The 27,646-nt window shown below is 54.2% G+C and overlaps 1 protein-coding gene, 1 long non-coding RNA gene and 1 pseudogene across 3 annotated transcripts in view; 2 read left to right on the forward strand and 1 right to left on the reverse strand.

Annotated features, from left to right (window-relative positions):
- Nucleotides 1-1,910: 1,910 nt before the first annotated feature.
- The window catches only part of BEAN1 (brain expressed associated with NEDD4 1), a 71,531-nt gene continuing 45,795 nt past the window's right edge, over nt 1,911-27,646 (reverse strand). The window contains exons 4-6 of one of the 2 annotated variants that reach the window (XM_030795894.1): nt 19,777-19,927; nt 14,464-14,497; nt 1,911-4,244 (exon numbers count right to left, since the gene is read on the reverse strand). In XM_030795894.1, the coding sequence (XP_030651754.1) occupies nt 3,765-4,244; nt 14,464-14,497; nt 19,777-19,927 (665 nt within the window). In that variant the 3' untranslated portion in view covers nt 1,911-3,764. Of the gene's footprint in view, nt 4,245-14,463; nt 14,498-14,538; nt 16,801-19,776; nt 19,928-27,646 lie in introns of those variants that run through there. The other variant, XM_003263131.4, reaches the window with a different exon arrangement.
- Nucleotides 12,227-12,913, forward strand: LOC100596298 (annotated as a pseudogene).
- Nucleotides 19,413-27,644, forward strand: LOC105739354. Its single transcript, XR_004026373.1, has 4 exons — nt 19,413-19,577; nt 20,540-20,815; nt 21,811-21,887; nt 27,454-27,644. It is a non-coding gene; the product is annotated as an uncharacterized LOC105739354 (long non-coding RNA).

A 27,646-nucleotide genomic window follows, 5' to 3' on the forward strand; every position in this document is an offset into this window, starting at 1 on the left:
ATTCATTTGATCTTACATCACTGATACCCTTTCTTCCAGTTGATCGAATCGGCTACTGAGGCTTGTGCATTCATTACGTAGTTCTCGTGCCTTGGTTTTCAGCTCCATCGGGTCCTTTAAGGACTTCTCTGCATTGGTTATTCTGGTTATCCATTCGTCTAATTTTTTTTTTTCAAGGTTTTAACTTCTTTGCCATGGGTTCAGACTTCCTCCTTTAGCTTGGAGTACTTTGATCGTCTGAAGCCTTCCTCTCTCAACTCATCAAAGTCATTCTCCGTCCATCTTTGTTCTGTTGCTGGCGAGGAGCTGCGTTCCTTTGGAAGAGGAGAGGTGCTCTGATTTTTAGAGTTTCCAGTTTTTCTGCTCTGTTTTTTCCCCATCTTTGTGGTTTTATCTACCTTTGGTCTTTGATGATGGTGACGTACAGATGCGGTTTTGGTGTGGATGTCCTTTCTGTTTGTTAGTTTTCCTTCTAACAGTCAGGACCCTCAGATGCAGGTCTGTTGGAGTTTGCCGGAGGTCCACTCCAGACCCTGTTTGCCTGGGTATCAGCAGCGGAGGCTGCAGAACAGCAGATATTGGTGAACAGCAAATGTTGCTGCCTGATCGTTCCTCTGGAAGTTTTGTCTCAGAGGAGTACCCGGCCGTGTGAGGTGTCAGTCTGCCCCTGCTAGGGGGTACCTCCCAGTTAGGCTACTCGGGGGTCAGGGACCCACTTGAGGAGGCAGTCTGTCCGTTCTCAGATCTCCAGCTGGATGCTGGGAGAACCACTACTCTCTTCAAAGCTGTCAGACAGGGACATTTAAGTCTGCAGAGGATTCTGCTGCCTTTTGCTTGGCTGTGCCCTTCCCCCAGAGGTCGAGTCTCCAGAGCTAGGCAGACCTCCTTGAGCTGTGGTGGGCTGTACCCAGTTTGAGCTTCCCAGCTGCTTTGTTTACCTACTCAAGCCTTGGCAATGGCCGGCGCCCCTCCCCAGCCTCGCTGCCACCTTGCAGTTTGACCTCAGACTGCTGTGCTAGCAATGAGCGAGGCTCTGTGGGCGTAGGACCCTCTGAGTCAGGTGCGGGATATAATCTCCTGGTGTGCCGTTTGCTAAGACCGTTGGAAAAGTGCAATATTAGAGTGGGAGTGACCTGATTTTCCAGGTGCCATCTGTCACCCCTTTCTTTGACTAGGAAAGGGAATTCCCTGACCCCTTGCGCTTCCCGGGTGAGGTGATGCCTCGCCCTGCTTTGGCTCATGCTCAGTGCGCTGCACCCACTGTCCTGCACCCACTTTCCGACACTCCCCAGTGAGATGAACCCGGTACCTCAGTTGGAAATGCAGAAATCACCCGTCTTCTGTGTCGCTCATGCTGGGAGCTGTAGACTGGAACTGTTCCTATTCGGCCATCTTGGCTCCACCCCCTAATTTTTTTTTTTATAGAGACAAGGTCTTGCTATGTTGTCCAGGCTGGTCTCAAACTCCTGGGCTCAAGTGATCCTCCCATCATGGCCTCCCAAAGTGCTGGGATTATAGGTATGAGCCACTGCACCTGGCCCCACTTGTTTTTGATTTTCCTGATGGAGGCTTGTGGCTGGGGTGTGTCTCCCTCACTTTCCCAATAATGCTCCACACCCTGATAGCTCTCCAGCTTGGCTGTGGGCTGCCAGTTGCTGTGCTAAGTGATTGGGATGGGTGGATGGATGGATGGATGGATGGATGGATGGATGGATGGATGGCTGAATGGCTGGATGGATAGAAGGATGGATGGAAGGAAGGAAGGTAGGTAGGTAGGTGGGAGGTGGGGATGGATGGATGGATGGAAGAATAGATGGATGGATGGATGGATGGTTGGCTGGAGGGAAGGAAGGAAAGAAGGAAGGAAGGAAGGATCAAGGGCAGGGGGGAGGGTGGGAGGCAGGGATGGATGGATGGTTGGATGGATGAGTGGATGATAACCAGTGTGCCCTGTGCTGCCCAGTGCATACTGCTTCCTGATTTGTGTCTCAAAAACCCTGTGTAGGGGCTGTCTTAGTGGACTGCTGTCTCTAACTTGGATGGAGGTGGAGCCAAAGCTTTTAAAATCCTTCCAGCCTGAGCACCACCCCCCGGTCTTAAGGACTGAAAGTGGTGTGGTTATATGCTCAGTTTTAGGGAGAGCAAAGGCAGGTACCAACAATTATTAAGCACCTGCTTTGCACCCTGAAGGGACCTTCACCTATTTAATTTTTCCCATTTCACAGATGGGAAGCCCGAGAGGCCGTCCCTGGGTTAGTGACACCTGCCACCACATAGAGAAGCCCCTGGTTGGAGGAGGATGCCCTCCGTTGGGATCCCAAAGAGGAATGACTAAGGGCGTGTGTATGGGCATGTGCCATGCCTGAATGTACCTACTTGCATGCACATGTGCATGTATATGTGTACATAAAGGGGCAGGAGATGGCAGGTGGAGGGGGTGCCCCCACTCCTGGATGGGGAGCAGGCATGAGAGTTGACCCTGAGCTCCCAACAAATTAGCCGAAAAAAAAGGGAGGGCAATAGTGGATCCTAGATGGATTAAGGGTATGCTACACATCCAGTTGTCTACACATCTCTGCCCTCTTTATTTGCACTGTGACAGGTGAAATGGGTCTGAAGGTTGCTGAGGGAAGCGGCTACTCAGAGCTGCAGGATGACTTATCCAGGGTCACACAACTGAGCTGGGACATGAAGGGGACAGAAAGCCTAAAGGGAGGGGTCCTTCTCTGGGTCGGTCTCTGATGGGCACTGAGCACACCTCACCTCGCTAACTCTTCCCAACCTCCTGGGAAGGAGGTCTGACCATAGTCACTTTACAGATGAGGAAAACGAGGCTCAGAGAGGTGGGGTGAGTTGCCCAAGGTCACATAAGCCATCGATGGCAGGGCTGGAATTCGAGACCTTTTGGGGTTAGCAGATGGGCTCCTATGCCTCACAAGCAAGCCATAGGTTTGGCCACTCTTCCCCCGTGCCCTGCTTCTCCTCCTGTGCCCTGATCCCAGGTCTAGCACCTCTCCCAGCAGTCACCTCGTGGTGGACATCACAGTGAGAGCGATTTGCTTATTCAGGGTGCCTGCCCTGTACCAGCGAGAGATTACTCCCTCAGCTATTGCTGGGATGGTGTCTTTGGGTGGGGACTGGTGCCACTGGCCCCCACTGGGGGGTCTAGTGGGTGCTGGGGGGCTCTCATCCATTCAGGGGAGCCTGGGTAGACCTCCAGAATGGAATGACTCCACTTTCTGGGCTGCCATCATCACCAGTTGGCTCTGGCCCCACAAGAGGCCCTAGTTGTCCATCTTCCTCCACCTCAGGGCGCGGGATGCCTCTAGGATGGCCTGCAGGAGTTGAGGGGCCAAGAAGGTGAGGGAGCACTCACAGAGCTCATTCCTCTCGGAAGAGGTGCTGGGAGGTGCGGCGTCTATTCTGGGGCTGGCCAGCTCCAGCTATGCTTCTGGCTTCCGGTCTAAGGACTGCCCTGGAGATTGGGGACCTGGTGTTGGGCAGAGCTGGCTGAGAATGGTGACTTCTCTGCTCTCAGGAACTGCACCCGAGACCAGGGGCTGCCCCCTGCTGCACCCTGAGGCAGTGACCACCTCACCCGATGAAGGGCCAGGGGCCAGGGCGGGGCCTGGGAGTTGGTTTCCCTTTAGGCTTCTCAGGAAAATGTCCTTGGGAAACCAGGGCATCCAGTGTAAGACAGGATCACTGAAGCAAGGCAGGACCTCCTCACTGTCCAGGCATGTGCTGCTGTGGCACTGGGGGCCCTAGAGGACTGGGGAGCCACTGGGGAGGCTGTTGGGGGCTGTTGAGACCTCAGATGGGCTCAGAGCCATGGGCAGAGATCTCTGGTCAGCAGTGCCCTCTGCCAGGGCCCTCTCGGACCCCACCCCTTCTGAGGGACCTTGCTGTGGTCCCCCGGAACCTGGGCCTGGCTGGACCCCCTCGAGGCAGCTGCAGGGCTTCACCAGCCTTTTCTCTGAGCTGTGCCTGCTGTGGGTCCCCGCGAGTTTCTCTGTGCCCGGCTCAAGCATCCATGTGCCCGTGGTTCTGACAACAGCTTCACATGAGACCCTCACCAGGAAGATCTCGAACACCATCTGCTTGACGTCCTCTTTGCTGATGGCCTGGACCAGTGAGAACTCAGACTCCAAGGTGGCTGTGTAGCCCAGCCTGCCCAGGATGGTGTCCAGTTTGTGTCTGGAAAGCACAGATTGCATCCAGTAGGTAAAGCTCCCAGTGTACATCTAGAACAGACAGGGAGCTTGTTAGGAGCGGGACAGGCCTCAGCAGAGTGGCTGAGAGGGTCCAGGCCAGGCAGGACTAAGGGCTGGTGCCGAGGGACACCAGGGGCTCCTGAGAAGCATGTGGCATTTGGCCAAAGGAAAGCCTGGCCCATGATCAGGGGTACACTGAGGCTCAAAGACAAAGCAGCATCTGTCCAAAGACACACAGAAAGTGGCTGGGTGTGGTGGCTCACGCCTGTAATCCCAGCACTTTGGGAGGCCAAGGAGGGCGGATCACCTGAGGTCAGGAGTTCGAGACCAGCCTGGCCAACATGGTGAAACCCCTCTCTACTAAAAATACAAAAAAATCAGCCAGGCATGGTGGCAGGCGCCTGTAATCCCAGCTACTTGGGAGGCTGAGGCAGGAGAATTGCTTGAACCCAGGAGGTGGAGGTCGCAGTGAGCACAGATTGCACCACTGCTCTCCAGCCTGGGCCACAGAGTGAGACTCCATCTCAAAAAAAAAAAAAAAAAAAAAAAAAATGCAAAAAGAGAGTGACTGAGCTGGGGTAAGGCTCTAGGTATCCCAGCTCCCAGTCTAGCAGTCAGGGCCTGGAGCAGGAAGAAATTAAAACTCTCTGGTAGGGGCCGAGTGTGATTGCTCACATCTGTTAACCCAGCACTTTGGGAGGGCGAGGCAGGCAGATCACTTCAGGTCAGGAGTTTTTTTTTTTTTTTTGAGACAGAGTCTCGCTCTGTCACCCAGGCTGGAGTTCAGTGGCGCAATCTCGGCTCACTGCAAGCTCCGCCTCCCGGGTTCACGCCATTCTCCTGCCTCAGCCTCTCCGAGTAGCTGGGACTACAGGCGCCCGCCACCACGCCCGGCTAATTTTTTATATTTTTTAGTAGAGACGGGGTTTCACCGTGGTCTCGATCTCCTGACCTCGTGATTCGCCCGCCTCGGCCTCCCAAAGTGCTGGGATTACAAGCGTGAGCCACCGCGCCCGGCCCAGGTCAGGAGTTTGAGACCAGCCTGGCCCACATGGTGAAACCCCATCTCTACTAAAAATAAAAAATTAGCCAGGTGTGGTGGTGGACACCTGTAATCCCAGCTACTCGGGGGGCTGAGGCAGGAGAATCGCTTGATCCTGAGAGGCAGAAGTTGCAGTGAGCCAGGATCGCGCCACTGTACTCCAGCCTGGGCGACAGAGCAAGACTCTGTCTCAAAAACAAAAAACGAAAAACAAAAAAACAAAACCTCTCGGTAGATCTCCAAAGCCCAACTCCTCCCCTTGTTTATTATGAGCTCCTTGGTTCATCTTTCCTCGGAGAGGCAGTACAGTCCAGTGCAGGAGTCCCCAACTCCCAGGCCTTGGACCAGTACTGGTCTATGGTCTGTTAGGAACCTGGCTGCACAGCAGGAGGTGAGTGGCGGGCAAGCAAGCATTACTACTTGAGCTCTGCCTCCTGTCACCATCAGCAGTGGCATTAGATTCTCATAGGAGTGGAACCCTATTGTGGACTGTGCATGAGAGGGATCTAGGTTGCACGCTCCTTATGAAAATCTAATGCCTGATAGTCTGAGGTGGAAGAGTTTCATCCCGAAACCAACCCCTGCCCCCATCCCTCCACCCTGTCTGTGGAAAAGTTGTCTTCTATGAAACTGGACCCTGGTGCCAAAAAGGTTGGGGACCGCTGGTCTCATGGTTAGAAGTAGTTGTACCACTTGCTAGCTGTTGACCATAGATAAGTTGCATCTGTCTCTTTAGCCCTCAATTTCTTAAACTGAAATGGGACTGAAGTCAATGGGTATGATGAGCATGCTGTTTCTCCCAAAGGCAGAGCCTCAACCCCTGGCTGAACCCCCCTTGCTTAGACATGTGGCAGTGCCTACCTTTAGGGACCTGATTTCCTTCCTCCAGGGAAACAGAAGCAGGTTGACAGAGATCAGCTCCAGGAACTCTAGTGCATGCACCAGCTCAGGGCTGACTTTTGGGACAGGGCTGGGATCCCCAGAACAGCAGCCACCCAGAGCAAGGGCCACTTCCTCTGGCAGACAGAGCCATGGAGGGGCCCTGCTGCCCAGGAGCCACCTGGCCCTGTGGGTGAGGGGGGTGAGGGCTGCTTGCCTGCAGACATCGAGCTGGCCCTCCCCTGCCCTCTCCTGGTAGTAGCTGATGATGTTGCCCAGGAGGGTCTCACCCAGAGCAGCTTCCCCTGGGCCTGGGGATTGGGACCTGCTCATGGTGGCTCCAGCGGGGCTGGATATGGAGGAAAGAGTCCTGTCCCAGGCCAGGCTCGGGCTGGGCACTTGGAGGAATGGATGGGTCCTGCCTCTCCTGCTCCAAAGCCCAATCCGGAAGCAAAGGAGGAAGTTATGCTAGCAAGAGATAAAGCTATGTGCAGCCAGGCCCTGCCACTGCTTGTCACTCTGAAAGGCTGAGATGGGAAGGTGACCAGGCCCCTCCCAGTGGAGCAGGGCCTAGGTCAGGATTTGTCCTTTCTTTGTCCCCCTGCACCACAAAAAATGAAGACCAGGCACATCAGCATCTGCATCTTTCCACAGTACCATCCCATCCAGATATTCCCAGTAATGCCTCATGCCTGAGTGCTCCTGGCTGCAGAGGCATACTCTGCTAGTGTGCGGGACAGGCTGGAAGCACCAGGAAGGTGGCCACCCTCAACTAACCAAGGGCCAGCGGGGTGAGAGTTACTGGATAGAAACCCCAGCTTCTTGCCCCTGGGTGGCCAATTCTTAGGTATGTTTTTGTAAACTGAAAAGTGTCGGAGGCAGATCTCAATCAATTTAGAGGTTTATTTTATTTTATTTTATTGAAACAGAGTCTCTCGCTTTGTTGCCCAGCTGGAGTGCAGTGATGTGATCTTGGCCCACTGCAACCTCCACCTTCTGAGTTCAAGCAATTCTCCTGCCTCAGCCTCCCAAGTAGTTGGGACTACATGCATGTGCCACTATGGCTGGCTAATTTTTGTATTTTTATTTTATTTTATTTTTTACTTTTTTAGTAGAGATGGGATTTCACCACATTGGCCAGGCTGATCTCAAACTCCTGACCTGAGGTGATCTGCCCACCTTGTCCTCCCAAAGTGCTGGGATTACAGGCATGAGCCACCGCGTCTGGCTGAGGACCTGGTTCTTGATCGTCATTTGCTTTCTATGAGACTCTGCTGGGCTCCTGCCTCTCCAGTCACCAGGAAGGACAGCCACCTCGGTGCTTGGTCTTGGAGCTGCCTCTGACCTGGGCTCACCACAGCTGGGATCTCTGCTTCCTGCTCCCAACTCCCCTGCCCCCTATAATGTTCTCTGAATGCAGTGACCAGGGCAGTTCATATCCCTTTGATTGAGAAACTGCATCCCAGTTGGAGTTCTACTCGAAAATAGATCCCCCTAGAGTAGCACTGTGATAGTTCAGCAGCACAACCCCTTTCTGTATGTAGCCCCCTCCAGCATGATCCTATAAAACTTCCCTCCAACCCCTGCCTCTGTGCAGACGGCCCTGTCTCTGCTGTGCTGCCCGTTGCAATCTTGCAATGTATTTTCTTTCTTTCCTACCTTCTCTAATAAATCTGCCTTTCTGTATCCACAACTGTCTTGGTAAATTCCTTTACCACCCACACCACTGGCTGCAGATAGTCACTACCCACAACACTGCGGGTGCTACTCATTCACACACATGAGCTCATCTGATCCTGAACATGAGAAATGTTAGGTCCAGGGTCACACCTGGCCACCCCTTGGCTTCCCTGTCTACCTCCCTCTGAAATGAAGACACAGGTAAGGCCCAGGGCAGGTTCATGTGAGAGAATGCTAAGAGTTGGCATGATCACAGCCTGGGGTCAAAGAGGGTTGGAGAGGCCTTTGCCCATCACTTGTCCAAATCTGCCTTCCTCTCATCTTATGAACCAAGAGATTGAGGCAGGGAGAGCAAGAGCTGGGATTGGAACCCAAGTGTATTCGTTTCCTATTGATGCTGCAGTGAATTTCTAGAGTTTAGTGGTTTAAAAGAAGAAGCATTTATTAACTTATACTTTTTTTTGTTTTTTTTTTGAGATGGAGTTTCGCTCTTCTTGCCCAGGCTGAAGTACAACAGCGCGGTCTCGGCTCACTGCTACCTCCACCTCCTGGGTTCAAGTGATTCTTCTGTCTCAGCCTCCCAAGTAGCTGGGATTATAGGTGCCTGCCACCACTCCCCGCTAGTTTTTGTATTTTTAGTAGAGATGGGGTTTCACCATATTGCCCAGGCTGGTCTCGAACTCCTGACCTCAGGCAATCTGCCTGCCTCGGCCTCCCAAAGTGCTGGGATTACAGGTGTGAGCCACCTTGCCTGGCCTATTTTATACTTTTAAAGGTCAGACCGAGGTCCAAAATCAGTCTCACTGGGCTTGTTCCTTTGGGGAGAATTCATTTCCTTGCTTTTTCCGGTTCCTAGAGGCCGCCTACATTCCTTGGCTCAGGGCCCCTTCCTCCATCTTAAAAGCCAGCAGTGTAGTTTTCTGTTTGTTCGCTTTTGTTTTTTGTTTTTTGAGATATGATCTCACTCTGTTGCCCAGGCTAGAGTGCAGTGGCACAATCATAGCTCACTGCAGCCTTGACCTCCTGGGCTCAAAATCCTCCTGCCCCAGCCTCCCCAGTAGCTGGGACTACAGGCACACCCCATAGCATCTGGCTAATTAAAACAATTTTTTTTTTGTAGTGATAAGGTCTCACTATGTTGCCCAGGCTGGTTTCCAACTCCTGGGCTCAAGCTGTCCTCCCACCTCTGCCTCCCAAAGTGCTGGGGTTATAGGTGTGAGCCACTACACCTGGCCTCCCTGAGTTGTGTTGAAGAGTATAGTCACCAGGCCAAGGTTCTCTCTTTTTCTCTCATTCTTGGACCCCAGGCAGTTTTGTTCCCTAGGGAGAGGCCTAGAATGGCCTTTGTTTTTTTCTTGCTAATAGCTAAAATTCCACAAATTGGTACATTCCAAGGCCTGCCTCCCCCCCACCCCCCGCCGCCCCACCACTATGATTCTTCTATTGCTTTTGGTTGCTTACTAACTACATTCATTCTGGACATCTTAATCCTCCGTTCCCCTCATGGGGAACCTGTCGTGCCTGTGAACTGCCAGCCACCCTCATCTTTCCCAGGGTGGCTGAGACAGTGAGGGTGAGAACGCTGGGCATGGTGCCTAAAATCACCCCTTCCCTGCCCTCTCATGCTGGAGTCAGCCTTGCTTCTCCCCATTGGCTCGCCGCAGCCTCCAACAGTTGGATTTGGTGTTAATTGCATTGTTCACATTTTCTGGGTCCTTGGGGGAGTGACTGACTTCGTGAGAACCTGCTCTCTCTGCCCGTCAGTGTGACTGGCTTTGGGAACAGTGCAGGAAGGGAGGGGAGGTGGAGGCATGGGAGATCTGCAGGGGCTGCTTTGGCCTAGGTGGGCTGCTGGGGCATGGGGGTCCTGAGGCCTGGTTCAAGTTCACATGGTGAGCTGATGACAGAAGCAGAGAAGCCAGACCTCTGGGTCTCCATACTCAGCCTTCACTCACAGCAGCTCCCAGGTTCCTTGCAGAGCTTAGGAGCTCAGAGGCCACAGGGTCTCTGGCTGGCTGAGCCTGAGTCATGTGCCCACTCTGCAGAGGGTGAGGAGGAGGAGCTGGATGGGGTGCTGGATGGGGATGCTGGCTGGGCAGAGGGTCTCAGGTCTGGAATTCGGCACTTAACTGTCATCAAGTCTGTGTGTGACTGGCAGGAAGCACCGTTTCTCTCATAATTGAGCTGGGAGTTCCTGCTGATTATCTACCCCATAAACCCTCCTGGGCTCTGTGCTGGGCCTGCCACCTGGACAGGAGTCAGCTTGGGCCACAATTCCAGGCCCCTAGTCTGGGAGGCATGACTCAGGCCCTTGGGGACAGCCCAGGAAGGGAAGGGCTGTAAGGAGGAGGAGAAGAGGCAGGAGCCCATGGTGAGATTGTTCTAGGGTGAAGTCAGTGCCTGGAGTGGAGTCTCAGGCCCAGTTGCATAGATTCATAGCTTGGCCTTTTGCCTGAATTTATGTTCCTCTTCAGGAACAAAACTGTGTAACCATACACTGTGGGTGAGTGTATTCCTTGGGAGAGTCTTGTAAGTCCACAAGTCACAGACTGCCCTCAGTGTGGAGCTCAGCTGGCTCCCTGCAGCTGGCTGGGGCCCCTCCCAGTGGGCAGTGGAGCTGGGCCTCTCTGGTCCAAGTCTCCTCCCTGCTACGGCAACCATGGGAAAGAGCTGGCACAGATTCAAGATGGTGTCCAGTGAGCCTGGAGCCCTTAGGCCTGGCTGGAGGCTGTTGCTCTTTCCTCCTTTCTTTGCCATGGGCCCTGCTTAGCAACCACTCTCTGCCTGACCCTGACCCAGCACCTGCCCTGACTCACTGCCCAGCTTATTGTCTATCTGTGGCTTGGGGTCATCGCTCAGACTGAGATCTGAGGGGTAGGGCTTGGCCCTGTCAAGGGAACATGGCAGAGGCTGTTCATCTGTGTGTCTCCAGTCCTCCCAGCTTCCTCCCTTCTTTTCTTTGCAAAACCCATTCCAGGAGAGATGAATGTGGCTCCTCCTCCTCACCCTCCACAGAGTGGCAGGCAGGGAGGGGAGATGGAGGCATGGGAGATGTGCAGGGGCTGCTTTGGCATGACCCAGGCTGTCAGCCAGAGACCCTAATTCCGGCTGGGCGCGGTGGCTCACACCTGTAATCCCAGCACTTTGGGTGGCCAAGGCTGGCAGATCACCTGAGGTCAGGAGTTCAAGACCAGCCTGGCCAACATGGTGAGACCCCTTCTCTACTAAAAATACAAAAATTTAGCTGGGCACAGTGACATGTGCCTGTAATCCCAGCTACTCAGGAGGCTGAGGCAGGATAATCGCTTGAACCTGGGAGATGGAGGTTGCAGTGAGCCGAGATCATGCCACTGCACTCCAGTGTGGGCGACAGGGTGAGACTTTGACTCAAAAACAAACAAACAAACAACAGAGACCCTAATCCCAGCCACAGCCATTCAGAGAGTCAGGGATGAGAACATGTCTGGGCCAGTTTTCTCTGAGACTTGGTATTTGCTCTCTGGGAGAGAGAGGATCTCTTTGTTTTGGATTATGAACCAACCAAAGTAGACTTGGGGCTTCCATACTTTTGTTCTGATGGGAGAATGAAGGCACTGTGGTGGACAGCAGAGTCCAGAGAGAGATGACATACCTGCCTATATTCCCGGACTTTCTGGATCCAGCCATGCCTGACTTGGACAATTCAGTAAGTATTCTTCCTTGCTTATGAAGATTCAAGTTGGGTTTCTGACTCTTGCAGTTGGATAATGAGGCTCAGAGTGGCAGGGTGTGGAGGGTCCTTTTCAAGGGATGCCCTTCTACTCCACCACACAGTTCAGGTGGTGCCAGCCTTGTGGTGGGCTGTGGACCAGGCAGCCACTGGCAGTGGAAGAGAGACAGGCAGCCCCAGGCCCCCAGGAGTCATGCTGGTGAGATGGTCAATGGTGGCATGGCTGAGGTGGGGACGGCAGGGCCTGAGGACCTGCAACCTTGGATTTCTTGGAGACATGTTGGGCTGGCACAACTGGGCTGCCACCCTGGGGGTAAAGATCTGCCCAGCCTCCAAGCCCAGAGTTACCCGGCCTGATCTAGGCAACCAGTCCTGGGCACCAGAGAGTTCCTCTGGCCCCGAGGAGGTGCAATATGGGGTGAAGCAAAGCAGAGACCAGGACAGAAATTCACTTCCTCAGGCGATGAAGCTTACTGTCTCTCCACCGCTCATGCCGAGAGCCTGTTTGGACATGCAGGTGGGCATGGATAGGAACAGCTGAGTGGGAGTGTCAGTGGCACTGGAGTATGCAATGCCAAGTGTGTATGTGCACAAGCTCTAAGTGAGAAGGGCACTAGTGTGTGTGCACCAAAGCTGTCTGAGCAAATGTCCACGAAACCACAGGAGGTGGAGCCGAGGGATGCTACATGTGAATGTGTGCCAAGGGTGTCTCTAGGAACTTGGTGGGAGGGGCCCCAGTGTGTGTACGTGCATGTGGGCTTGGCCAGTGTGACAATGGATGTTCCTCGTGGTGGCTGTGAACAGCCTTACTCTGTATCGACCCTCCTTCCACCCTCCTCTGGGCTATGCCTGTTGCTTGTGTGTGGCAGCAGCTGCTGGAGCCCTTTGCAGAGACCTGGGACCTCGCCATGCACATACATGGGGACCCAATGATGGCTCTTGTGGACTATCACGATGGCATCATCGCCAGCACGGTGACTCCCCTGCCTGAAGACTTTTTCTGGCCAGAGGAGCCCATTTGGCCTCCACAAGGGGCAGGAATGAACATTCTCCAAAGGGCAGCCTCCAAAAATGTCTGCTGAGCATCAGGGTACAAACAACCCATCTCCCCCAGCTGAGGGCGGGCGTCACTTCAAGGTGCATTCTACTCTGTCTCTCAGAGTCACCAGTGGGACTGCGCTCAGTGGCCTGCAGTGGTGACCTGTTTGGCGGCCCCCTCACTGGCTTCCTTGCCTTCCTTATTTCCTGCCTCACTCCATCTGGTATTCCTGGGATCACCTCCCTAACCAAACCCTCGCACCCACATCCTCATCCCAGGGTCTGGCCCTGGGGCCCCTGTCTCCACCATCCTGTGATGCAGCTTCACCTTCCATCTCCTTGGGCCTCTGATGAGCCCAGGTACCTGGGGTGTTCTCCTTGGCCCCTGGCACAGACAGGAGGCATCTCCTTAGGAATGTGCAAAGGACCTCGAATGTGGTGCCATATGTGACACACCACAGCATAGGGCATGTCGTGGATGGAGGAGCAGGAAAAGCCAAGAGCGTGACAGTCCCAAAGGCCTGTGGGATCCTAAGTCTTTGCGGTAGGAGCTGGGTGTCGGTGTGGGGTGGTTTAGGTTGGGGGTCAGCATGTGGCTGGACACCATCACTGTGGAAGTTTCTGCATTCATTCCCAGGAGGTGGAGTCCCAGAGCACTGCGGTGGCACCAGAGCCATGCTAGTGGTGTTCAGAACAGAGGGGTGATTATTTTGCATACAGAGAAGGGGACATAAATGTCAGGCTCTGTCCAGAGAGAGATGCTGGCGGGGCGGGGGTGAACCCCCAAAATGGAATACTTGAATGGGTTAAACCTCATAGAACATCTCAAGGGTGGAAGAAAAGCCCAGGATTAAAATAACGGGTTTTGTCTGCAATTATGAGTGTCAGTGGGTGGTGTGTTTCAAGGTGAGAGGAGGGGCTTCCTCATTCTTCAGGGCCTGACTTGTTCACTTTGAGCAGTGGCAGCAGCGAGCCGGCAGGTGGCAGTGTGGGCTCAGGGTGGGGGTGATGGGCGCGGCAGAGCCAGCTTTGGCCTGTCCAGCAGGGACGTGGGCTGGAGAACCAGAAGGATGAGCCTATCTCGCGGTCTTTCCCCCCACCGCACCCTCCTTCAGGATTGCACCCCACTTTCAAGGCACTTGGGGGCATCTAGGACTATGTTAGTGGGCTCTATTGGAGTTCTGGTGGGAGGGAAATGTGACAGAGGAAGGGACCCAGGCTCTGTCCGCTAAGAGATCAATAGCCCAAGCCATGGGGTTGTGGAGGGCATGAAAAGGAAGAGGGGAATTCCTGCAGAGGGCGAGACAACAGCTCATTTCAGGTTCGTTGCCATTTTCCTCTCTTTCCTGTAGTACAAACCATCAGGGTGCTACAAGCCAACTCCTGTTAGAGTAAAACGTGGAGTCTCTGAAGTTCCTAGAGTCAGGTCCTGAAGTTGATGGCCCATCCTCGTGACGTTACACCAGCTGTGTCTCAGAGAAATGATGCCAAGTTTCAGTGAGGTTTTTTTTAGAAAAGCAACTCCTGTAAGGCACTGACTATCCAAATATCCACATCAACAGGAAAATGACAAGGCTTCAATGGTGCTTAATCTTGAGAGGTAATGAATGTGTAGGGATTGCTAGCCGGAGGTGTATTTTCATTTTGTTGCTATTTAGTGTTTCCTTTCCTTACAAGTTTCAGAAGGTATAAACCCTACTCGGGAGGCTGAGGCGAGAGGATCGCTTGAGACCAGGAGTTTGAAACTAGCCTGGGCAATATAGTGAGACCCTGTCTTTACAAAAGTTAAAAAATTAGCCGGGTGTGGTGGTGCATGCCTGTAGTCCCAGCTGCTTGGGAGGCTGAGGTGGGAGGATCACTTGAGCCCAGGAGTTCAAGGCTACAGTAAGCTATGTTCATACCATTGCACTCCAGCCTAGGCAACTGAGTGAGACTCTGTCTAAAGAAAAAAAGAAAGAAAAAAAAAAGAACCCTTATGCACTCTCTCAAAGTGTTACTTCTTGCTACATTTTATTGATATGATGTATTTATTTTGAACACAGAAAAGATACATTGTTGCTTATTCATTGCCTAGTCCAGGAACAAGAAAAGCTATTCAGCTCCATCTTTCAAACACTGATGAGTAGGTAGGAATTTTTATCCCTTTTTTTCCCCCAGCATTCTCTGGAGTTGCAGAAGCAGGATGTGTTTCTTAAAAGAGTCTCATTCCTGGAGTGCATTTTAAAGGCTATACAGTACAACAGACAGATATTTTTTGCCTAGAAAACAGTACACCACTAAGGTGGTCAGAACTGCTTGTAAACAAGTCCCTCCCCCAGATGGAGTCTGGGGCTCCAGGAGGCTGCACGCAGGATGCTACAGAACTTCTGGGTGGATTCCTTTCAGCTCCGCACCAGAAGAAATGCTATCTCTACAGAAAATAAAATTCAAGATCGCCATCCTTGCCACTCCTCTGCTTAAGAAAGAGATTACTAAATCGTCTTAGCCCTTCATTGGAGGAACGGAAATGTGGGGAGGCAGGATAGGGTGCTGTTTTTTAACGATGGGGGACAAGAGGTGGGAGGGAGGCAGAGATGGCCGCTGGCGATGCTAGCAGGGACACTCCTCAAAGACGCTTGGCTGCCACCCTCGGTGGGCTGGGTCTTCAGGAATCACCTCCGTTACCTGCGTGGTCTTTGATGGAAATCGCTGGGGTTTCCCGGTCAAGAACTGAGCCAGCCTTTCTGCAGCCAGGCTGAGCCTGCAGATCCCCTTCTGTGGCAGCAAGGCCAAGTAGCCTTCTGGTCCTCTTGTGGTGGCAAGGTGGTGTTTATGGGGAGCATATCCCCTTCATTTTGTCCCTGCAAACACCCATATGGGCAAGGCCAGAACACAGCCACTCACCATCCCCAGCTATGAGCGGCCACCTAGGAGGACAGCACCAGCTCCGGGGTCTGGCTCTGACCCATTCATGTGCAGGCCACAGTGTTCGGCCAGGCAGGGACTGAGGGAGGGGCCACTTCTCTGTCTCAGAGAGGTGCCCAGGCAGCACTGCGGTGAAGCCACCTGGAGAAGGGCAATGGCCTCATCTTCCTTGAAGACGCTTAGTCCTGGGCAGTGGCTGGACTGATGAGGGAACCGCCGCTGCACACCCACGGAGGGCCCTGCCCATCTACCTGGGGCCTGCAGCGTCAGAGATAGCTCTACTAGCACCACCTGACTGAGGGTACTGGGGTCGGGAGGGGGCCTAGTGGGCTGTGAGGGCCTCCAGGTTGCGCCTGAGACCCCAGACCCGGGTCCCCCACCTTGTAAGTGGCAGGGTGGTGATGTTGTGGCTCATCTGCCCTGGAATCGAGAGATAGGCACAGCGCACAACAGAATCTCACTGGGGCCTGTCCCGCCTCCCAGGAGGACAAGCTGGCCCTGGGGTAGGGGTCAGGGCAGGCAGCTGACCTTGGATGGTCCAGCAGTTTCCAGAGGCAGAATAGAATTTGGGCGCAGCTTGCTGGGCGAGGGTAGGGGCAAACGGGTCCGGGAGAGGGAAGAGAAAGTCCCACTTCCTACTTCGCCTCTTTCCCCGCAGCGCTCTCTATAGAGGCACAACCAACAGGCCGGGAGGAGGGACGGGAGGCCAGGAGAGCTCCACGTTCCGTGAAACCTTTGCAGGTGGGTTTTGTGTTTGTGGTTGGCCTGTATGTGCACATGTTCACACACATGCGGAGCACGTCTAGATCTGTGTGTGTACATGGGGTGTGTCAGTGTAGATGTCTGTGTGTATACAAGTTTGGTCTGTGTGTGTGTATGAGTCACGTGTGCATCTCTGTGTGTGTGTGTGTGTGTGTGTGTGTGCATGCCTTTGTGTGCCTAAAGAATGCGGTTCAGCCCGTAGGGACCAGTAGGACCTGGCCGGCTGGTTCCCTCACACAATCCTCTCTGGGCCAGAGGCTGAGGCCCGGGTTGGGGTGGGTGAGCCCTGGGAGCCCCTTGGCCCTGGGCCTGGGCCCGGCAGTGGCAGCAGGCCTGATGGGGGGCCGGCCCCGCACACAGCCTCATAGGGCGGAAGGGTGTCCATGGAGACCGTGTGGAGGCCACCTTGGACCGGGGTCCTCTGCTCCTGCTGGTGTTGGCCAGGGCTGTGGCCGCTGCCTGAGTCGGAGGTGCCGTCCAGCATGGGGCAGGAATCAGTCAGCGAGTAGGGTGGTGGTGCGTCCGTGGGGACATACAGCTGAGTGGCTCCTGGCCCCACACACTCCTCGTAGCTACGAGAGAAGAGGCTCCCTCAGTGCCCCACCTAGGCCTTAGGGCTGGGTCTCTCCCAAAGGCCTGGGGGTCTATCTGTAGTGACAAGTGGACCAGGGTGGCTGTGGACCAGGGTGGGCCTTGTCCATGCTGGCTCCAGTGAAACCCTATTACTTCCCTCCAGCTCCAGAGGGGGACCTCAGAACCCCTGGGACCTGGATTCTGGACCTGACTCGGCCCTCATGTGCAGTGTGAGCTCAACGCGTGAACACTGAGCTGCCTGGGTCTGCGGTGCCTCGCAAGCCTCGCAACAGCAGTGGCCACTGTCTAGGGAGCATTTCCCCGCAGTGCACTGGGTGTGCAGAGGCTGGGTAGGACCAACCTCAGGGTACCAGACACCTTGGTCTCCAGCCACTCCAAAGTTCCCCTTCTCAGTTTAGGAAAGGGTCCCCTGGGCCCCTCTGAACCCACAGATGCAGAGCAAAAGAGCACCCATTGCCCCGGAAAGGACTGGCAGCACCACCCCTGCCTGAGCCCCTGGGGCAGGGGTGAAGGTGGAATGGCAAGGAGGAAGACACGGGCCATTCATCCAGGGCTAGAGGGGTCTCCTAGCAGGGAATGGTGGAGGCCCTGACCCTTTTCCCTCTTCGAGTACTGATGGGTGATCTGCCTGAGGGGGGCTGGCAGGAGAGGAACCAAGGCCCTCCAGAGAAGAGCTCCCCACAGGGAGGGGGCTGCTTGAGGGCCCTGAGGGCAGTTTGGACACAGCCACTCCTGTGGGCATGATCACAGGCACAGGGCCCTCCTGGCCACAAGCTCCACCTGTCCTTTCTCTTCCCACTGCCACTGTCTCTGGGGTCCCCAGGAGCTGAGGGCATAACTCCCTCCTTCCGGCTCCATGACCCCCCACTTCTCTGAGAGGAACCCGTCTTGATCCCTAAGGCCAGTCTCTGCCTCAGTGGCTGCAGGTGAGGCCACAGAGACCCCAGGCTCAGCCAGACCCTTGTTGCCTGGGAGGTCTCGGCAGGTGTGTGCGTGTGTGTGTTCGTGTGTGCCTGTGTGTATGTGTCTGTGTGTGTTTGGAGGGGGAATCACCCGTCTTCCTAGTCGTGCCCCCACCTTCCCCACCCCTCCCCATCCCTCCCCACCCCTGCCTCATGCCTGCCCAACCCTGTCCAGGCACTGGACCCAGCCAGCCTTGGGGATGCCTGACCACAATGCAGGCCTGCAGCTGGGGCGCCCCCTCGTGCCTGAGGCCAACCCAACCCTCTGCTCTGACTCAGGGAGAAGTCGGCTCCCAGGCACCCCCAGGGCATCTGTGCTCCTCCACCTCCATCAGAAGCAGCCCCACCTGTTCCTGTCCTTTAGATGAGCTGCACCGGGCAGAGGCGGCCTCCTTGGGGCCCAGATCCTGGTCTCTGGGGCCCAGCTGGCCCTTCCCCACACAGGCTAGAACCACTGACTCCTGGGGGTGGGGGAGGTGCCTGTGTCCTCAGGCTATGGCCTCAGGAGCCAAGGGCTCAGGTCTAACTCTGAGCGACATCCCCAGATACTCACAGTATCTTCCTTCCCAGGAAAACCCAGGAAGCACGGTTATTCATAAACAAAGAAATGGAGCCCCTGAGAGCCACAGTGACATGCCTGAGAGCATCAACCTGAGAGCATCAACCTGGGCGGCGTCCAGGATGGGCTCAAACCCAGGTGGGTCTGACTGGAAAGCCAGGGCAGGGGAAGGGGAGAGGTGGTCAAACCCCACTGTGCCCTCTGTAGCGTGGCACAGGTGTGCTCGCCTGCCTCTGGGCCTTTGCTCATCTGTGCCCTCTGCTGGTCACACCCTCCTCTGTATCTCTGAAGGTCCCAGTTCCTCCCAACCCAAGCACCACACACCCTTGACAAAGGCCGATTTCCCCGTGTCAGCCCATCCTCCCTGATCCCCTCCCCTCGTCCTCCTCAACATGGATAGTTTATCACCTGTGGCCTCGAAATAGTAACGACACCACTGGTGGGAAGAGCCAGTGCCTTGCTGAGCATTTTACTGGCACTTCTGTGTCATTTTCATGAGTATCCTCTGGGGCAGATATTATTATTTTATTATTATTTTTTTGAGACGAAATCTCGCTCTGTCGCCAAGTCTGGAGTGCAGTGGTGTGATCTCAGCTCACTGCAACCTCCGCCTCCCGGGTTCAAGCGATTCTCCTGCCTCAGCCTCCCAAGTAGCTGGGACTACAGGCGCCCACCACCACGCCCGGTGAATTTTTTGTATTTTTAGTAGAGATGGGGTTTCACGGTGTTAGCCAGGATGGTCTCGATCTCCTAACCTCATGATCCACCCACCTCAGCCTCCCAAAGTGCTGGGATTACAGGCGTGAGTCCCCGCGCCCGGCCGGGGCAGGTATTATTACATGGACATTTCAACAATGGAGAAGCAGGCACAGCGGGATTAAGTAACTTGCTCATGATCATACAAGAAAGAATTTCCAGAGCAAGTGCACCTGGGGCCATCAGATGTCAGCATATGGGCTTGTCCCCTCTTTACCTCCCAGTCCCTGGTGTTATTTATAGAAACACAATGCATTTTTTTTTCCCTAGGGGGAAGTTGATCCCGAGGCCACTGAAATAGCCAAATATTTCTCTGGCCTTCCCTGCCACCTCCAGGGAGACACCTGGAGGAGCAGATCCCCAGGGAATTCAGAACAGCTGCCACGGAACCTCCCCTGAAACTGCAAGCGCATTCCCGGCATGCCTGCTCAGCAACCTGAGGAGCTGGGCTTGTCTCTTCCTTTCCTAGCACTTCCAGGTGACATCTGCTAAGTCACACTGCCTCAGTGGGACCTACTTGGTCAGGAGTGGGGAGGAGGTGGCCATGCCCACTGAGCAGATGTTTTCTGCATTTATACTACGTGGAGAGGTGCCACTCTTTCCCATGATGGAGTTGGGGGGTCTTTGTGTCCAGAGCCCCATCCTCTGATGCCCCCTTCCCCACGAGGCCTCCTTACCCTGGTGGAGAATCTGGGTACAGCTCCCTGAGCACCGTGGCATCCATGTCCCCGTCAGAGCTGATGTCCAAGGGTGGGGGCCAGTCCTCTGAGGAGCTGCAGGCATAGCGCATCCTGTGGCTTGAGCGGCTGTATGTGTGCCCGTCCGACACTGCAGGGAACAGACCACCGGCCTGGGCCTCAGACCAGGATCCAGGGATGGTCCTCATGGGTCTATAGGTCTACCTGGGGCCATGGAGGCTCTGATTCCCCACCTGACCACTCCTCTCCTCACCAAGCGCAGCTGCCTTCAGCCATCAGTGACAGCTCCAGAATGTGGGTGCCATTGTCGTGTTGGGCATGGGGATACAGAGAGGAAGCAGAGCTGGCCTTGTCCTGGCCAGCTCCCAAGGTGGTGGCAGCCTGCCTTGGGGATAACTGGGCACTAGGCAGTATATCATGAGCTTTGGGTCCTACTGGGACTGTGGGAGTAAAGGCAGGCCTGACCAGTCTGGAAGTCAGGGAGGGCTTCCTGGAGGAGGGGCTGCTACAGCTGAGTCTTGTCTAGGATTTAACCAGGGGGAGAGAGGAAGGCCGGGAGGAGGGAACTGAATAGCTTTCCGAGGAGGGAGATAAGAAAGAAGAGTGTAGTGTGAACAGGGAGCTTTGAGCTGTGGAGTTGGGCTGGGCATGGAAAATGGGGAGGAGAGTAGCAAGGAACAAGGGCTGCAGAGAACTCTGGGATCAGCCCTCCCCCACCCCAACCACATTCAATTCCCTTTAGGTATCTTGGGGAAAAAAAGGAGCATCTATGATGAGTCTGGCAACTCCCCACACTGCATTCTCCTCTGCGTTTTTTACCATGCACCAGTACATCAAAGGCTCTGAAAAGTCCTGCAGCTAAGAAACACATTTAACTGTGCCTGTCCAGCATTCGACCTCAGAATCTTCCTTTCTTAGACCTAGTAACACTGCTTAGGAAATGCTGCTGGAGCACAATCCTCTCATTCCACAGCTGAGGTTCCGGGAGGCCCGGTGACTTGCTGGAGGACAACACACAGTGAGTGATTGGGCCGGAGGGCAGCTGGGTGTCTTGGCTCCTCCTTGCTAAGCTCTCTACAGCCCAGTTTCTGATAGGTCTAGTCCTGGATGGGAACAGTGGGAGCTGCAAGGGTGGCTGAGACACGAGGTCTCCCCAGTCCAGGGCTCCCAGGTGCCTCCTCCCCTCTGGGGGCGGGGCTTGGCATCAGGGGCGGAGCTATAACCTTTCTCTGCTGTGAGTGGCGCAGTTGCCATCCCCATTCTATAGACAAGGAAGCTGATGCTCAGGGTCACATACGTGGTGAAGCATGGAGTTGGAATTTATGCAGTCTGTATAACCCCAAAGACTGCTCTTCCCACTCCCCTAAACTCTTTTTCCCACTCTTCATATAATAGTGAGTGGAAAAATCTGGATATGAAACTCTATCCGCAGGTACAATTCCAATTCCAGGGTTATATACCGACACCGAGAAAGCTCTCAGAAGAAAATATTCCAAACACGTTGATGGTGGCCCTGTCCAGATGACAGAGGATCATACTCTTATTTCTTTTTCTTTTCTTTCTTTTTTTTTTTTTTTTGAGATGGAGTCTTTCACTGTTGCCCAGGCTGGAGTGCAGTGGCATGATGTCGGCTCACTGCAAGCTCCGCCTCCCGGGTCCACGCCATTCTCCTGCCTCAGCCTCCCGAGTAGCTGGGACTACAGGCGCCCCCCACCACGCCCGTACGGCTTATTTTTTGTATTTTTAGTAGAGATGGGGTTTCACCGTGTTAGCCAGGATGGTCTCGATCTCCTGACCTCGTGATTCGCCCGCCTCAGCCTCTCAAAGTGTTGGGATTACAGGCGTGAGCCACTGCGCCTGGCCTATTTCTTTCTTTATATTTCTTTTCTTATATGGTCTATATTTTTAAGGTTTTCTATAATGAACACACATTACTTTTCTACTAGGAGAAATGAAGTCAATAACATATGCTGTAAAAAAGGAGCTGACATGCGATTTGTTTCTCCTGTTCAGGGCACCAGCTGAGAGACAGAATTTTTGGAAGAACTTAGGGAAGAAACTAAGAAAAGACAACAGCACACAGCAACAAGGTGAGGCTGGAAGTTGAACCAGGGCTGCCGGGCTCGGGTGCCAGGTACCCCTTCCCCCCACCAGCCAGCATTGCCAGGGAAGGGTTTTTGGGTTCAGGGAGGGTTCCACCTGCAGGGCAGCAGGTGTGCCTGTCACACAGGGATCCCTGGGGAAAGTCAGGGCTGCTTCCTGGACCTGAGAGGAGTGACTGGGTGGGCAGCGCTGAGAGCTGTTAGGGCTGAAGCAAACTGCTATCTACTGTTTCTTCTTGGGCTGCTTTTTCTTGGACTTCCCAGAGTGGAGCATCTTGGGAAAACTGAGGCTGCCCTGAGGTGCTAAGACCCCAAACCTGAGACATCCAGCTGGGCAGAGCTCCTGAGAGACAGCACCCTCCACCCCCATTTGAACTTCTCAGATCCCTTCTTTTCCCTTCTCTCCTGACTTCCCTGTCAGCACAGACCCAAATAGTCCAGGACTCCGGAAGCCCTGCTTCCCACTTCACATAAGGTGAAACCTCCTCTTTACCCCAATACCTTGGTTCATTATTTAACATCACTCCAAGTTCACTGCCCCTTGACAGGCTCTGGGAGAGGGAGGAAGAGGAACTGGCACTCATGAGCACCTGCTGTGCTCAATCTCTATGATCTCATCTACCTCACACCCCACTGTGGGAGGAGAGCAGAGGTTACCCCTTCCACCAGATGAAGAGACCGAGAGTGAAGTCACTTGCTCTAAACCTGCAGAAGTGACAGGAGACAGAGTCAGCCACCAGATTTCTCTTAAAGCTTGAGACAGAACAGAATTACAGAATTTTCTTTTTCTTTCTTTTCTTCTCTCTCTTTTCTTTCTTCTTTCTCTTTCTTTCCTTTTTCTTTTTCCTTTTCCTTTCTCTTTCTCTCTCTCTTCTTTCTTCTCTTTTCTTCTTTATTTCTTTCTCTCTTTCTTCTCTTTTTCTCCTTCCTTCCTTCCTTCCTTCCTTCCTTCCTTCCTTCCTTCCTTCTTTCCTTCCTCCCTCCCTCCCTCCCTCCTTCTTCTTCCTCCTCCACCTCCATCTCATTCTCAAACATTTGTGGTTCCTCTCTGTGTCTGGCTAGACTACAGAAAGGCTCTGTGGGCAGGCAGAGGGCCAACTCTGTCCTGAGGGCGATGGAGAGCCATTGGGAAGTGGTCACAGTCCTGTCACTTTGGTTGCCTTGTGGAGAATGCCTTGGAGGTGCCAGGCTGGCGACTGGGAGGCAGGTACAGCTGACATTAGTGCAGTGGCCTGGGAGCAGGTTTTCTTGGAGAAAGAGATGATGAAAATAGCTCACATTTATTGAGCATGTATTTATCCATTAGCCAGGTGCTGTGCTAATTTAGTCCTCACAATAACTGTTTGAGGTGGATCCTCCTGTACCAGTTTTATAGACAACCCGCTTGAGGCAAAGAGAGTTTTGGCAACTTTCCTGAGGATGCGCACAGGAAGTAGGAAATCAGGCCTCTGTGGACACCTGGAGCCTGAGGTGCCTGTGGGGCTTCACGGGGTGATGTCCAGGGGACTTCCGGGCACGCAGTTCTGGAGCTGACCTGAGGGCTGGAGCCAGGCAAGGGAGGATGATGGATGGTGTATGAGATGGAGCAGGGAGTGGGTGTAGAGAGAGGACCAGGACCAAGGCATGGGATCTGAGGGACCTTGACCTATAAAGGGACAGAGGAGAGGAATCTGCAGCCAGAGGGGTGGGAGAGAGGCCAGGAGGGCTTCAGTCACCACAGCTGGGGGGCTGTGGGTGTGTCTGACAGGTGGAAAGGGCCCAGTGCCAAAGGTTGGGGCTGGCTGGTGCACTGCCCCTTCCTCTTTTTTTTATTTATTTTTTATTTATTTTTTATTTTTTTAGAGACAGGGTCTTGCTCTGTTGCTCAGGCTGGAGTGCAGTGGTGTGATCATAGCTCACTGCAGCCTCAAACTCCTGAGCTCAAGCTATCCTCCCACCTTGGCCTCCCAAAGTGCTGGGATTACAGGTGTGAGGCACCGCGCCTGGCGGTGCTGCTTTCATGTTCTCCCACAGCTGCTCACAGTGCGTTTCCCTCTTACCTGACACCCTCCCAAGGCTCCCAGCAGCCCCTGCGCACCCTCCAGAAGGCAGGGGAAGGTATGGGGCAACAGCACCTCTGGGCTCCCTGCCGAGGCCCCAGGAGGTGCCAAAGCTGGAGCCGAGAGCAGAAGTGGGGCAGGGAGGTGGGAACCCCACAGGGGTCACCACCACCACAGGCTGCAGTGGGGAAGCCAAGGCCTGACCCCGCTTGGCAGAGCTGTGACCTCAGTCATCCCACCCACCCCAGGGACAGAGCCGAGGCCTCATTCATTGGCACCAGTCCCGAGGCCACCACAGGCTACAGAGCGGCTGGCCTGCCCCCACGCCCATCTCTTTCCTCTGCGCCAAGGCTGACCCCTCAGCCCTCTCAGCTTGGGAACTACTGTGGGCCCCTAGTGTGCGCTCCAACATAAGTAATTGAACAAGTTGCTTCTTTGTGCCTCAGTTTCCCAGTCTTAATTTTTTTCTTATTTTTTTAGAGACAGGGTCTCTCTGCTGTCACCCAGGCTGGCATGCAGTGGTGAGATCATAGCTCACTGAAGCCTTGACCTGGGCTCAAGGGACCCTCCCGACTCAGCCTCCTGAGTAGCTGGGACTACAGGCATGTGCCACCACACCTGGATAATTTTTACATTTTTTTTGTAGAGATAGGGTCTTGCTGTGTTGCCCAGGCTGGTCTCAAACTCCTGGTCTGAAGTGATCCTCCCACCTTGGCCTCCCAAAGTGTTGAAATTACGGGTGTGAGCCATAGCACCCAGCCCAGTTTCCTATTCTTTATTTATTTTTTATTTTTTTGAGACAGAGGCTCGCTCTGTCACCCAGGCTGGAGTGCAGTGGCATGATCTCAGCTCACTGTAACCTCTGCCTCCCAGGTTCAAGCGATTCTTGTGCCTCAGCCTCCCGAGTAGCTGGGATTAGAGGCACGTGCCACCATGCCTGGCTAATTTTTGTATTTTTAGTAGAGACAAGGTTTTGCCATGTTGGCCAGGCTGGTCTTGAACTCCTGACCTCAGATGATCTGTCCGCCTCAGCCTCCCAAAGTGCTAGGATTACAGGCATGAGCCACCGCACCTGACTAGTTTCCTAGTCTTTAAAGGGGGCAACTACATCTTTTGCCTTGAGGATAAAATATGGTGGCTCCTACCTTGCCCATGGAGTGCTTCCTCCAGGCCCCAGCCTGTGTGGGGGCGAGTCACGTGTGGGCCCTGCTCTCATGGCTGCAGCACAATCACCCCATGACTGAGACACTGAGGGAGGCATGGGTGCAAATGCCGAGGAGGTACAGAGGAGGGGGACACCCATCCACCTCTGCCTGGTAGGTGCGAGGAGAGGCCAGATAAGCTCCCATAAGGAGGCAGCCTTTGAGCGGGACCTGGAAGGCTTTTTTCGGTTGGAGAAGCCCAGGGAATGGCAGTCAGGGCAGAGGGAAGAGCCCAGGCAAAGGGCAGAGGCTGGAAGGAGCATGGACAGGGGATTGGAGAGGAGTGGGAGGAGCTGGGCAAGGGCCAGGCTGTGCGAGGGGCAGGTGGCAGACTGACCATCCTGGGTCTGCTCGGCACCCTCCAGGGCTTGGGGTCCTGGGTTTCTCTTGCAGGGGACGGGCATGCTCTGGGCAGGAGCCCTGGACTCTCCAGGCTCAGGTTGGTGATGCAGGGGTGGGACAGGCCTGTCCTGGCCTGGGAGTGCTCCTAGCTTGTCTCCTTGGGGAATCCCTGGCTTCTGGGGAGACTTGCGGAGACTGGATGGGCTGAGCTTTCCACATCTGTTTTATTCATGCTGAACTTTCTCTTTGATCCTCATTGTTGGACAGTGAGAACAGTCCACTAGCCTGCTGTGTCTTACCTCAACTGTGGCCACTTGTCCCGACTTATCCTGGGATGTCCCTCTGTGTCTTACATAAATAAGGTCCAGCCTCCTGCTCTTCTGGTTCTCCTAACAGCTTTCCCAGGGGAGCGACATCCAGGACTGAGTGACACCCACTGTGGCCATGTACATGTCTGCCGGACACTGCCTTGAGCCCACGGGGTGGCTCCCGGGGGTGTCTCCCCGGCACCTCCAGCTCCCTTCCTGGGCAGTGCTGTGCAGCGGGCAGCCTGTGGGTGCAAGGTCAGGCTGCCTGGGCTCAAGTCTGGCATCCACCACTTGCTGGCTGGGTGATCCTGCCCAGTTACTTAATCACTTCAGCCTCAACTTTTCGATCTGTCAATTGGAATGATGATAAAAGGTAGGACTTTTATCATCTCATTAGGACTATGGTGAGGATTTTGCAGTGAGATTATGTGCACAAACAGCGCCAGGCACCCAGCAAGCACTCCTTACTCACTGGCCATTACTACCAGGCTCCTATTCACCAACTCCAGCTACCCATCAGTCCCCTCCTTAACCAGTTAACTCTGGAAAAGGACAGGAAATACCCCAAACCTGGCTAATCAGGGTGTGTCTGGGAGGGGGAGGAGGGGCCCCAAAGGCCAGGGCTGATCAGATCCAATTCAATCTATTTTAAAAATATTTCCTATCTTTCTTTTCCCCAAGCTTTTCCTGCCTTGGAGGGGGAAACACCTCAGGTCTGGCCATGGCTCTGGCTCCTAGGAGGTTGGCATCACTTCACCCTGCAGTGTGAAGGGTGCCTACTGCTGTTAAGCACCTCCAAGGTCCTGCTTTTCTTTTCTCTATCTGGTGGCCTTGGACCTAGGCAGAGGCCCCTGAAGGCCTGTGGATGGTGATTTGGGAAGGAAGAGTCTGGCTTTTTCCTGCCATTGAAAATCGTCTGAGAATGGAATGCAATTGAATTGTTTCCTGCTGCCTTAGACAGCTGGCCCCTTCCAGGAGTGACACAGTCAGGTGGCTGCTTTCTGTAAAAAGTTCAGGCATTCTGGCCACATGCACAGATTTGGGACTGGTCACCCAAGAATTAGCCACCAACTCTGTTTAAGGGTGATCCCAACAACTGGGAAGTCCTCAGATCAGTTCTATTTGCACTCTGCTGACTCTCACCAGGGATAGTTTTATTCGCTCATCATTCATTCTGTAAATTCACCCATTCACTTATTCATATATTCACCCCCATCAACCCATCCCGCTGCCCACCTATTTATCTTTCCATTTGTCCACTCAACCCTCCCTTCCATCCCTCCACTCAGGCATAACACTCAATCCACCCATCTATCCATTCCTCCACTTTCTCATTCATCCATCCTTTCATCTACCCATTTATCCATTCATACTGTCCACCCATCCATCTCTCCACCTATCCACTGACTCTTCCACTCAACCTCCATCTATCCATCACCTCACCCCTCACCCAGCCATTTTCCTATGAGTCCTTCTCCCTTCTCACCCATCCATTCCCCTCTTCATTCATCTACTCATCTCTCCATCCATCCATCCATCCATCCATCCATCCATCCAGATGCCAGCTGGACCAGCCCTTGGTGCAGCCTGGACCAACAGTGGCAGGGGAGGTGTGACACACTCTCCCTCTGACCTTCAGCCTCACTCTGAGTTTCTCTCTTAGCAGTCACCCGGGCCTCTCATGTCACCGAGAACATTATGGTGGGCACCTGTGAGCTCTTCCTGACCGCCTGACTTCTGAGATGTTTTCCCGACCACCCTGCTTCACCCAGGGCAGATTTGCCAACTCCTTGATGCCTCCTGTGTTGCAATCACAATCAGATGAGGTCCCAGGGCCCCAGGGTGGGCAGCAGCTC

Source organism: Nomascus leucogenys, chromosome 2, assembly GCF_006542625.1.
Source record: "Nomascus leucogenys isolate Asia chromosome 2, Asia_NLE_v1, whole genome shotgun sequence".
In the NCBI taxonomy this organism is placed as follows: Eukaryota; Metazoa; Chordata; class Mammalia; order Primates; family Hylobatidae; genus Nomascus; species Nomascus leucogenys.